The sequence below is a fragment of the Harpia harpyja genome, chromosome 4 (assembly GCF_026419915.1).
Source record: "Harpia harpyja isolate bHarHar1 chromosome 4, bHarHar1 primary haplotype, whole genome shotgun sequence".
NCBI classification, from domain to species: Eukaryota; Metazoa; Chordata; class Aves; order Accipitriformes; family Accipitridae; genus Harpia; species Harpia harpyja.
Genome location: NC_068943.1, coordinates 69045425 through 69058561, shown reverse-complemented (window position 1 = coordinate 69058561; position 13137 = coordinate 69045425). Strand labels below are relative to the sequence as shown.

The 13137-nt window shown below is 40.2% G+C and overlaps 1 protein-coding gene across 7 annotated transcripts in view; it reads left to right on the top strand.

The window, feature by feature from the left end:
* ARID1B (AT-rich interaction domain 1B) overlaps positions 1–13137 on the top strand; it is a 336644-nt gene that overhangs the window by 102770 nt on the left and 220737 nt on the right. For all 7 annotated transcript variants that reach the window (XM_052784649.1, XM_052784650.1, XM_052784654.1 and 4 more), the window contains exon 4: positions 214–324. In XM_052784649.1, the coding sequence (XP_052640609.1) occupies positions 214–324 (111 nt within the window). The remainder of the gene's footprint in view (positions 1–213; positions 325–13137) is intronic.

Genomic DNA, 13137 nt, shown 5'->3' with positions numbered 1-13137 from the left:
GCAGCTCTGCTCCCTGGATTTTTTTTACGAACAGTGCAGGACATAGTGGTACCTGTGTGGGCTTGATACTTCCATCAGGAAGGTTTAACTAGTAAAAACTTCTGATCAAAAAAACCATCAGCACTCAGCTGTTGTATTTTCACCCTTCTGTGATGCGGATTTAACTGTAATTACTGAGTAAGGTTAATAATTCTGCTACAATTGTTGTTGCAGGACATGTCTCAGGAAGGCTATGGAACCAGATCTCAACCCCCTATGGCCCCAGGAAAGCCTAACCATGAAGACTTGAATCTAATCCAGCAAGAAAGACCATCGAGCTTACCAGTAAGAAACTAATGTTTGTTTCAGTATTTTAAAATGAAAGCACTTTATGTACCATTTCATTGCATCTAGGATGAGCGGATATGAAATATTGAGAGAAGAAATATTAAACGAGGTTGATCACAAACTGTTTTTAAAAATATGATGAGAACAGACAGCTTGTATATGAGTGGACTTTGTTTAGGCTTGTTCTGGTTCAAAATAGCACTATTTATGCACATGCATGTTTTGTGCTTGTGCACATGTGTATTTGCATAGAGGAAATGGATTGATTTTTTTTAGCTTGAGGAATTCCATACTTGCACAAAACAATCTGGTGAGGAAGAGGCTTTTTTCTGTGCCCTTTTCAAAGGATTTCAGTAGATTCTGGTTTAGAATACTGCTACCAGGAGTTATTTGCTCCAAACCCTGAGCATCTGTAATGAGTTTGATGTGTTAATTCTGCTACTGTCTATTACTAGAGAAGTGTAGAAGTGGGAATGATAGTGATACTTGGGCTAAGTTGATCTCTTGCTTAGGACATTATTTCGGACTAACATTTCTTACTTTATCTGAGCTCTATGCATTCTGCTGGGGGGGAAACAGCCCAAATGAATATACTTTGCAAGGACACTGCAGCTACTTGCATTTTTGAAGGTCTTATTTCACTATAATGGACAAAGTACTCTTTAGCCTTGTCTCTGTGTGCCCCTCGTGGTTTGGAGATTTTCTTGTTTGTTGGTAGTAAAACAGCATGAATTTAAACCAACTACAATATGCTCAGCTTAAATGATGAAAACTTTTTATAAACTATGTAACCTCTGGCTTGGAATAATGTATAATAAACATATAGGATAGTTCCTGCAGTTCACTGGGTATGTATTCATTTGCAGTTAGCAGAGGGATCTCTCTGAAGAGTTTACCTTAACAAGACACCAAATGTATCTGTGAAATCTGGTAGTATGTTGTATATTTCACCTCTGGCACATGGCACTATTGCCAATCCCTAAAAATAGGGCAATAAACATCTTCACAGCATTTTAAAGTTATATCTTTGGCACCTAGGAGAGTGTATGTGCCACAAATTCTTTACATGACATTTGAGACATGCATGTCTTGAGAGAAGCTATGGAAACTGGTGTGAGAAGAGATATCTATTTGCTTTGGACCTAGTATTAATTTGACAGTTTTTCAGGAAGCCTGTTTTAAAAAGACTAATGTCTCTGAACAGATCTCAAAAATGAATGCTGGCAATTACCTTAAAAATAGTAGCTGCTGTGGACATTGAACTGTTTTGGCAGTAACTACCTACTTTAAAAAGCAGTGATATTAAAAGGGACTTTTTACCTCCCAGTTTTTCATGAACAGTGTTTATTAGGGTAGAGAGAAGTAAAGTTATTTATCAACTAATGTTCAATTAATTTGCCTGTGTTTTTTCTTAAACAATTGTCCTACTTTTAATCCATGCTCTGTCCTACCTCCATTGTCATGATATCTAAGCAGAGTATTGGGTATTATCTGTGTCCCTGAGTGTTTGGTATATTTAGTAGCTCATTATTCTAGGTATGAGTGAGCTGGTAGTATTAACAGTGAATGTTAACCATTTTGGCCACATAGCTTAAACTCTAAGTTGGTCCCAAATGCTGTTATTGAGACACTTCGTTACTGAAAAGCTTTAATAAATGACCAGAGAGCACTTAATATACTCAAAACCCCTGCTGTTTGGATATGGAGGGGAATGGGAGGTATTATAATTTTGTATTTTGTTTTGGTTTTGGCTTGGGGGTTTTTTTGTGGGTTTTTTTCTTTTGGTTTTCAAATTTAAAAACAACTGCAACCCTTCGTATGTGGTGACAAGGCTTTTTTTGATAGAGTGAGCAAACTCCCCATCATCTTGCATCCAAGGAAAATGTCTTCAAATTTAGGAAGAATCCTTACATTCAAAGTACGGTGAACATAAATGCTTTAATATAATTTGATTTGGGGTATGGATAGCTTTGTTTTTTCTCCGGAGCAGGAGAGTTCTGTATGCAGTTTTGGACTGCTTAGGAAAACCTGTGATCACTATCCCTTGTTTAGTATTCCTAGTTATAGTGTCATTTTGGGATACTAAATATGGCTTCTTAAGCTTGTTTTCAAGATAATGCTGTTCTTCAGGGTAGTAGTCAGTAAGTCATCTTTGTACAGTGAAGCTTGAAATGATAGCAGTGGTGTTACGCTTTTAATAACATTTGGTTATGTTTTGTTTCATGGTATTCTGGTATTTATACAATTTGCCCGTTATCTTTTTAGTTCTTAAGGGCATTGTGTAAAATCACAGCAGCTACATAGCAAGCTTATACAAGTGTCTCAAAACAACAAAAGAGATGTAATACTAAATGGTGTTCTCTGATGTGGCTTTGAAAAAAGAGTTTTCCTTTGATGGATTTGAAGAGGACCCGGCCGCTTTCTGCGGCACTGAATGCTGGCTTGTGTCATCCTTTGGGAGAGTTTTTTTCAGGTTTGTGTCACAGTAAGTGCAGCTAAACAGCTCAATAGTTGTTCCGTTTCCTTCACACATTGTATATAAAAGTCCTGGCATGAATGTTCCCATAAAGTTCAAAGCAGACAAATTTGTAATGTGGATTGGTAACAAATGGCTACAAACAAAATATGGCTTTATTAGCTACTTCTAATGGCCTGTCAGATTCTATACAATGCTTGCTTTCCTTCTCCTAACTGCTCTGATATCTGGAGGGTTTGACCTGTGGGTCTCTGGCCATGTGGAGTCACTGAGAGCCCAAATGAAAAGTTGCACAGAATAGTGCTCCGAGCACTTTTGTTGGGGTCACAATTAGAAGGAAATCTCAAGCTTTTGAGAAAACATGGGAGTTAGGTACTGTGTGAAGCAAAGGAAGTCATAAACAGAAACTGTTCCCCGTTAGAGAGGAGGAATAAAGAGGGAGAGGCCTGAATGAAATTGTCTGGAGAACAGCTACTACAGAGTATATTTAGCGAGACTTAAAGGATAATAGCAAAAGACACATTTCTGCTATTGTGAGACAGCTAGAGCAGACTTACAGGAAAAAGTTTCCAAATGATGTATCTGCAAATTTGTTGTTGTAGTAAAGGGGCTTGTGTCAGCAGTAGGCTGTGTGTGTGTCTATGAAGGCTAATCCTTTATTTTGTCTTTAATGAGTAATTTTGTTAATGTTCACATTGGATTGTGTTGATAGAATGAAGAGCAGAAAACTTAAATGAATTTAATTTTTTTTTATTGGCATGAGTATGAAAGTAATTTCAGATAGGCATTGGTGGTTTTGCTATTACTTTGTTTTGTTTTAATAAGGTCCTTTTTTGCCGAGTGTCAGGTGTGCTTGTTTGACGTGTGAGGTCAAATGGCCTATCCAAGGTTGCCATGCTTTTGAAACATGAGTTTCTGCTAACTTTTTCTTGTTGCAACGTACAGGTAAAGTTCTGTGGCTGCTTGAGCCATTGTAAGCGAGGGCGGCCGCAGTCCTGCCGTGTGCCCCACAGTGTGTTGGCTGTGCCGTCCCATCTCCTCCGCTGCCACTCCTGGGACTGGCCAGTGAATTTGACTTGGGCAATTGAACCAGCTGAGAAACAATCACTCTCTCTATTTCTGGGTTAGTTTTTGACTGAATCACTGTGTAATTGCATGGGCATCAGTGGTACCTCAGAAGAGGAGATGGGAATCAGAAGCTGTGATGGGAAGGGGGACAGTGGGGACTACAGCAGCTTTGATTTTAGCCACATCCTAAAAGACTGTATGATCTTGCTGGAAGAGTTTAAGATGCTGTCATCCTCTCAGCTGAGACATGGTGGCACAGCAGATCCCAGTGTTCACAGTTGGGCCCTGCAGCAGACACAGAGCCCCAGACAGACAGAAGACAGTTCACTTCTTTTTGTAAGGTAAGTTTTCTGCCAGTTCACATCCCTGAGCTGTTTAAAGCAGTTAGTGAGTGCAAGCCCCGAAGCTTGAGCGTGCATGGCTGGAGGCTGCAGGGGAGGTGGGTTTATGGTGGCCCTCAGCTGCATTGGTGTACACTGTAGGGAAATCGTGGCCTTAGTCTTATAACTTAGCTGAGGTTCATTTTGTGTTTACTGGAGGTCGTGCAGTGTTGAAGGGGGAGGGTTGTATCTGGGGTTGCAGGAGTCAGTGCTTTATTAGGTCACTCAGAATTCTGAGTTCATGGATTAATTCTGTGACATCACTTACCGGGCCTTTTCATGGAGGAAGAGCAATTTCTACGCAGAACAAAATAGTAGTCCACAATGGAGGTAGAATGCCGCTTGTATCTTGTGCAATGATGTTACCTGAGAAGTTTGCTTGTGGTTCTACAATGTCTAGAATACGAAGTAGCTTGGGAATTCATCTCGAACAACAGTGCTCCTGGAACAAATTACTTTAATGGCTGAAGTCTTAATAGAGGAGGAAAACAGTTTCCAGCATTACTTGAGAAACTGTGGTTGAGAGTTAGCAGGAGGTACCTCTTCTTTTCTCAGAGGTTAAACTGCTGGGATGAGGGACTCTGGTGACATTCGTACAGAGCTTAGTCCAGTAAGCCCTAATCGTGATCAGGGTTGTGGGCACTACCATAATGTAAATACTAAATACCACTGTAGCCCCTCTGGTAATGACAAATCAGTACTAAAGGAGAGGTAGAGCAGGAACCCTCTTTTTTTGTAATCCTTGTTTGATTCTTCGCTGGTAAGCAAATTAGAAAGCTTGATCTAAATTTAAGTGATATTTTAAAAATCTAGAATATTGCTTCTGATTTGAGAAAGAAGTGGGGGGGTGGAAATCTGTAAATGGATTCTTGGTAATTCTTGGGAGGCAAATGCAGTTGCTAGTTGATAGATGCATGTGTAGTATATGATAGCAATTCTGTCCTGTAGTTATTTGCCTCTATCCATGTCTCCATCTGAAAATAACTGTTTGGGAGTATGTTAAACCATGAACAAGAAGGAAATATGAGTATGTAATACTTGTAAATTAAATTTTCCATTGTTTTTACATCAAGTAGGATAAGACTGGTGTGCCTCTTTCCCACTTTCCTTTCTTTTTTCTGCAATGTTGTAAAATAACTGAATGATCTTGTTTTCCTTTGTTTGGGTCAAGAAATTTTAGCTGAAAATTGTTACTCTGTGAAAGAAGATTATTGACTCAACAAGCCTTCAATTTTCAGTGAATAACACTCCCACCCTCTAGCTTCAGGAACATGTGGTGCATGCATTCTATTTTGAAGTACAGACTGTAATTTAAAACTGAGGCAGTTTGATGCCCCACTGAACTTTGTTTAAGCCTGGAATAAAAGGAAAAAAGCTTCAACTTGCAAAGAAGTGACTAAGCTTTCTCAAAGGCTTTTCTTAGCCATTATGCAGAGAGTTGGAAAAAGTTGCTATTTTTTCCAAGTCATTTTAATTCTAGATCAAGTGCAGTTGCTAGTTTGTTGGGTTTTTTAACTTCTCGCCATTCCATGTAATAAACCTGTAGCTAGAACAAGTTTCATACAACACATAGGTGTGGAGTTACCAAATACATGTATTTCAGTGTGTTTCTGAGGTGAAAAACATGCTCTGTTGGTGCTGGTGTGCATACAGATTCTGTGTATGGCCTTGTGTTTGTGTCCTGGTGTCGGTCAGAATAGTGGGTCAAACCCAGTGCGAACCACTGCAGTGCCACTGACATTGGTTGTGTTATCGGGGGATGAACTTAGGCTTCATGTGTGTTGCTGAAAATCTTAGCCCACTCAGTGTTCATGCATGTTTTACATTTGACTTCAGTGAAGCCAGGATTTCATGTAGGTGATCAAACTGATTCATTCATCCAGTTTAAGTCCTGTTTTGGGGGAAAAGTACAATTAAAGTAGTGCAGAGCAGCCCTGGGCATATGTTGTCCATGTAGGGTTAAACTGAAACATTGAAACCAAAATTGTTGATTCTTGAATTAAGTATTATTGCTATTAAAATTAAAATATGTAATGTGAAGAGAAGGTCCTGTTGTTATTCGTTTGTGGTTTGTGCTTTAGAGGATTACTTGGTTTTGCTTGACAGATTGATCATATTTATTTAAAAAAAACAGTGTTGGGTTGTTATTGAAGTATAAAAACTAATTTCACTAAGTACTGTAAAAAAGCTACTTGGCTATTCCGTCACCTTTTCCATTTTCAAAATACTTTACCTTTGCAATGTTTACAACATCCCTGTAATAACACAATTACTAATTTAGGATCTAAGAAAATTTACAAATGCAAAAAGAAATATTTAGTCTGACCTCTACATGAAACTTATGTGGGAAACCTGCTAAGGGATTATAGATCCCAGTAGTGGTTAAGGTTGCAAAAACTTGTATTTAAATAGGCCAATGTTGCCCTAAGTGGAATATTAAAGTATTAGTAGCTTTTTTCCTGCAATGTTTTTTAAAGCCACGAGGAGTTGCGTCAGTGTACTTCATACCTCCAAATACCAGGACAGTACTGGTGTCAATTCAAGAATTAAAGAAACTAGATATAATTTGGGTGGTTGAAGCTTTCCTTCCCCCCCCGTTCCCCCCGTTCCCCCGGTTCCCTGTTCCTGCCCCCATAGCTGGGGCGACTGAACTGTGCTTGTGGTAGTCCCTGAACCACCAAAGCTTGCAGCTTGAAATGAGAGGCAAGCTGAAAGCCCCCAAGGTTACTTTAATATGCAAGGCTGTAAGCTGTAGTAGCATAGGTGCCTCTGCATGCGTGGCTCAGATGTACCTGCTGCAGGGGCAGAGTAACTGCACTAGCTGTCCTTTTAATCTGCCTAAATTTCCAAGTCAATGCCTTTAGGTTCTGCATTTGGGAATCTAACTCTAAAATGGTAGGGTTTTTTTTCATTTGGAGATTAATTTTTAGGTTTTAAAACATTTTACACAATGTGTGTACATATATATAGTGTGTATAAAAGCATGCATGTCTTATCTGCTTGGTTATTTGTAAATTTTGAGTTGATAGCATACTATAAATTCCAAAGCTTAATATATTCAGTGGTGCATGTCTTTGTTCATGCCTGTGTGAACATTGGGATTACGACACAAAGTAAGACAAAAGAGTATTACTCACTTGAATACCATTTCAGGAAGTACCTGAGACACTGTAAATGTTTTTTCTTTCTTTTATTTTTACCACAAGTATTCCTGTAAGATAGGAACTTTTTTTTCCCAGAATGACTACTTTACTTGTGCTCACCAACCGTTGTGAAGTGTGACCTCAGCTTCATAACCTTGACTAAACACAGTAACTCATTCTGACCAGCAACATCTGAAGCCTAGCAGTAGATGCCTTTTCTTTTTCTTCTACCATCCATTCCTGTTTGCTGGGAACATGTTGGCTTCTGGTGCTATTGTTGCAGCTTTCATGTTTAAAAAAAAAAAAAAAAAAAAAAAGTTACCAGTCTTTGATGTGAAGCTCACTTCTGAGTGGTCCTGGTCAGCTTGCTGTTTCTGTGTAAGCAGATGTTTGTGCAGTCACGGTCAATAGTGTTAAGATTAGGCCAGGTTTCACAGTGCTTTGTCTGATTGTTTATGGTGCATCCATAATTGCTGGGGATTTTAGGTACCATCACAGTGCAAATGGGAAGTGTTTGTAATGTGTTACTTGTAGTACTATGTTGGAATCCTGATAAAGTCAGTCCTGTAGTGTGTGAGACTATTCATGTTTTATTTTTTGAGGTTTGAAACAGGTTTTTAAATTTCTCACTAATGTGTTTTCTTGAAACCTAATGCCTTGTAATGCCTCTGAAACCTCCCTTCCTTTGCTGGAGCCATACATCTTAGATTCACAATGAAGTTTTCCCTTGAAGACAACAATTCATGGTGGCTTTTTATAGAATCTGTGCTATATTGTGCTGTATGTGAGAAGTGCTTCTGAAGTGTTACTTGTAAATAGGATTCCATTATCAATTTACCTTTAAAAAAAATTATATATATATATACACACACAAAATGAGGGGGGGTTCTGCATTTGTCTTTGGAAGGCACTATGCTTTAACTCACTGCATCAGTTTTCCTTAACATCATGCAGATTATTCTGTGCCATTTCCCACACAATTCCAAACACAGTTCTGCTCCTGAAGGACTTCATAAAGAGGGTCCTGTTTGAATCGGCAATGTAATTTGGGGGGGCTGAAGCATTGTAGTGTGGTGAAATCAAGATAAAAAAGCTGATAACATCAGGAAAATTCTTGATCTCTTTCCTTCCATGCAAACAGTTGCAATGACCCTTTTAATCATCTCAACCTGTGAAATGAGACTTACTGTGTTAAATGAGAATTAGAACCTGAATTTTGAGGCATATTGCATTAGTATAGGAAAATACACCATTCTGGATAATTTATTTCACATCATATTTAAATGGTGTGAATTTATGTGGTGTGGTGTTGGGGTTTGTTTTTTCCTCCCCCTTTCAAGGTGGAAATTCACTTAATAGTTTATCTTCCACCATACTATTGCAGTTATCATTTTGGGAAGTAATATAAAGATAAGCATACGTGAGAGTTTATATGTTTACATGTAGTAATACATTATGCATCAGTAAGCTTTAGTAAGGTTTGCTGAATACACAGTAGTGGACCTAGTTAAGAGAACAAAGCTTGTTTCATGCCATAGCATAAGGTATAGACTCACATGTACATTTACAGTATCACAAATTATGAATTTTGCCAACGTGTTTTGCACAAAAGGTAATGAAAGAGATCTAAAACATTATTAGTTTTGTTTCTTAAACTGCAAACTATACAATGGCCAGTGCTTGTTTTTGAAAAGTATGGAAGTAGAGGAACAAGAAGTGATCTGAGATTTTTAGACTCACTTGCTAAAATCAAAATAACTTAGTAAGATTATATAGGTAGATAAAATGGTTTATAGATTAAGTACAGACATTGGCCCTAGTGAACTAATCCATTATGGCACGGGATAAAACTTAATGCAAACTGTTATATTTTGGTTTTAGACTTTTATAGTGAACTGAAAGCCTTACTGGTTTTTCATATGATACTGCAGTGGAGATGGAAGAAAAACTCCAGATTATCTCTTTCCCTTATTTAATTTACAGACCATGTCAGGATTTTAATAATAGGGCTTAATGCAAGCTTCATAAAAAAACTTTTTTTCCCATCCTGTTTATTGTATCATTAAACACCTACATGAAAGTAGGAAAAAAGTAAGGTGGTTGGTTCAGTGCAATTTTTGGCACAGTTCTTCAGGATTTATTGAAACAAGCCTGTAAAATTTTAGAATCTGTGTTTGTTTGTTTGGGGTTTTTTTTTTTTTAATAAGTAACATCTCATAGTTGTGGCTTCATTTGGATTCTCTCATAGTCCATTTTCTTTTCATCTTCATTCCTTTCCTTTGTTTTGCTTGTGCCTTTAAAGAAGACTTAGGAAGACTGTGTATACACACCATTGGTGTTTTTAAATGACCACTAATTCTTCCTGCATGGCTCGTTAGACATTTTGCCCCGTTGGAAATCACAGTAAGAGCCTTTTTTGTTCCTATTCTGAGGTATGATGAAGTACAAGAATTTTTTTGGCTCTGGAAGTCTTTGGCTGCTTCTGGCCAGAGGGTTATTCCAGAGCTTAGACCACAGCTCGGTGTGAGAGGGGCCATTTAGGCTACCTACAGAGTTGTCTTTCTCCTCTGCAAAGAAACAGAGGTCAGATATCAGATTCTATGAAATGCTGAGAAATGTACTCATGCACATACTCATATATACTTACAAACATTTTAGCTCTTTAATTTTTGCTGGTTAGAACCAGTGATTTCTAGTGCCTGCTTTTTAATGCCTATATTCACAGTAGTACAGGTCAGATTGAAGTCAATCCTGTAAATCCTTTACCATATTTTTGCCAGAAAAACAAACTTTCCCCTCCTGTATAATATATATACTGTATATATTTTGATCACTTGACCTCCATTTCCATGGAGATGTGATCAGGGGGCTGTAGTCAGCTAGCCACGCAGGCTAAAAACTGTCTTTTGTCACTTAGAATGTGCAATGAAACTACAGATTTGAAGAGTAATTGAAGGACCTATAGACTGACACGTTTTTTTCCCCCACCACCCACAGCTATTAAAAATGTAACTTGGAAACAAAACGTGATCAGCTGTGCAAAGTGTTTTTAAAAAAATGTTCATTTAAAAGTAAAACCAAACAACAAAAACCACCCCTTCTTTAGTCTTTAACTTCTAAAATCTCTTTTCCAGCAATCTAAGACATTCTGTATACCCTTTTATGTATATTTGCATTTCCCACAGACTCCTGATTCGTGTGTGCATAGTTTTAGATGACATGGACTCAGTTTTGCCAAAAGATGAATTTTGTAGCGCACTGAACTCACACATTCATGATTAAACAAGTGCCGATCGGGCAGCTAATGCTCCTCCAAGTTCAGTCTGGGGTTAGTGTTTCAGGGTCATGCACAGGATCCAGCTCACGCTTGTGAGCAGCATGTACCTACCAGGGTGAGTGACAAAACCTAACAGCAAGTGCTGGCCCACGTTGCGCCTTGGACCAGGAGAATGTGGTTCAGGGACACAGCGTGGTGGCATGTGCTGCTGCTCTCCTCGCAGCGCCTGCAGCCCCGTCAGCTCAAGGGCTGACATGTAATCTTAGGCTGAAGCATGTGCATGGGTGGTGTATTCGTGTTTGCTGGCTAACTAGTATGCTTTGTACTGCTGTATTTGGGGTTTAGGTTTCTGAAGACTTCTGGGCTCTGTCAGGTGGGAAGGTGCCTTTCTGTTAAGGATACAGAAGCTCATGGTACTTCATGGCCGGGCAAGAGGGAAGCAAAATGTCTCGGTTCCTGCAGAACAGGGTTAGGTTTCCTTCAGACTAGGTAATAACCAAGTTGGGGATGTAAGGCCATTTAGATTATGTGTATCTCTCTGTATATAGTAACGTACTAAAATATACTTCAAGGCGTTGGGTTGTTCGAGGATCTGTCTTTCCTGCAGCTCCTCTGTCTCCTCTCCAAGGGGTTCCCAGGGTAACCCAACTTTAGTAAACCGAAAAGCAGTTTCGGTTTTTTATCTTGGTTTCAGCACATGGCTGTGATGCTGTAGGGAATGTGGCACCTAGAGAAGAACTGCACTCCCCCCTAAAGACTCGGTGAAGCAGATTTAAAAAACAAACGCACCCGAGCTTGAATTTGTGGCTTCCTGGGCAGCACACCGTACTACTGCTAGAGTACAAGGCCTGCTCTATAGATTGATTTATAAGTGGGCATTTTTGTCATGCTTAATAAGAGCATGTTGATGAGACAATGGCGTATAAGCTAAGTTAATGTCTGTTTTTTCTGCACTACTGTTACTCTTCATTGCCAGTATCCACACAGTGGCAAAACTTGAAAGTGAGCTTTCTCCTTCCCTGCAAGGGCTTTCTCCACTGAACCAATCTTCCAAGTATCCCGACTCTCTTCACGTAGGACGAAAAAATGAAGACGACTTGTTGTTGTTGTTGTTGTTGGAACGAGACTATAAAATTAAAAGCGTGTCGATTGAGGGAACTCGGGTTCTCCCTCCTGGCCGGGCGATGGGGCTCGGCCTTCCCGGCCGCCCGCTCCCCGCTCGCATCGGCGCCTGGCAGAAGCGGCGGTGGGAGCTCTGCGAGGCGGTTCAGCGAGGCCCCGGCAGCGATCATCCGGCTCCGCAGCCCCGCGGCCTTGACGGAGGGGAAGGGCGGTGGGCGCCGTTCCCGCTGTTGCCGCGCGCGAAGCGAAGGCGGACGGGCAGGGCCCCGCGCCCTGCGCCTTCCCTCAGGCCGGGGGCGGGGGTGCCCCGCCGGGGCCGGGCGGCGGTTCAGGCCGCCTCGAAACCGTCCTGGGCATTTTTACAATTGATCATCAGCTGACACCGCCCGGGCAGAAAGCTCTCACCGCTCCCTCTGGCTGCTGGAAGTCTGAAATTACATCTTTGTCTTTGAAGTCGGGCGCACTGTTAGCGTCGCCATGGCGACGGGGCGGGTAATGGCCTCCGCCGAGCGGAGGCTGGTATTTAGCGCTGAGCGCGGCCCCGCACAAGGCCTCGCTTTCCAGAGCGGTTACTGAACTGTCCCCTCTTAGAAAATGTTTAAAAATTGCGTTTTTACATGGCCTTACCAGATTAATAGTCATGGTTTATTTCGTTTTAACTGCAAGGATAAAAGCATTATTCCATTAAATGGGTAGCTTTTTTTCCCTCTCTCCTTTGGTTTATGCATTATTAACACAAGCTTTCCTGTTTTGCTTGTAACATTTTATATGCTCTTTCAAACATGTAGTCAGATTTGCTCTGTTGCTCTTTTATTTTTCAGGACTTAACCCTTTCTCTGCTTGATCTTGTCTTCAAAAACTTGGAGGCAAGCCTCTAGCAGTTCTGGTTGCTCCCATTTAATGTGTTTAAAAACAGAAAAAGGCTTTCTTTTTACCTTTTTTTTTTTTACTTTTTTTTTTGAAGAATCCTGCTTTTTTGAAGCATTCTACAAAGCGATGCAGATGGGTCTGTTCTTGTCATTTAAGTGAAGCAGATGCTGAAGTCAGCACGTGTGAGCCTTGATAGGGTTGTGAAGGGTTTGAATTGAGGAAGTATTTTGGTCTTGTGTTTTAATTCGTGTGCCCATCTTCTCTTCTGCCCTTAGTGTTGTCACCCCACTCTGTACATGTAGCGTTTTGTTGGCAGCCTTCAAAAGAGATGAACCTTGTGGTTGAAGGATCAGGGACCAAAAAATCCAGAACGATCCTGGGGACACAGTATTTACCCCCACTGCCTTCCTCATTAACATGAAGCCAGTGAAATACATCTGGACAAGTAGAAGTATTGTTATAAACACGAGCTGC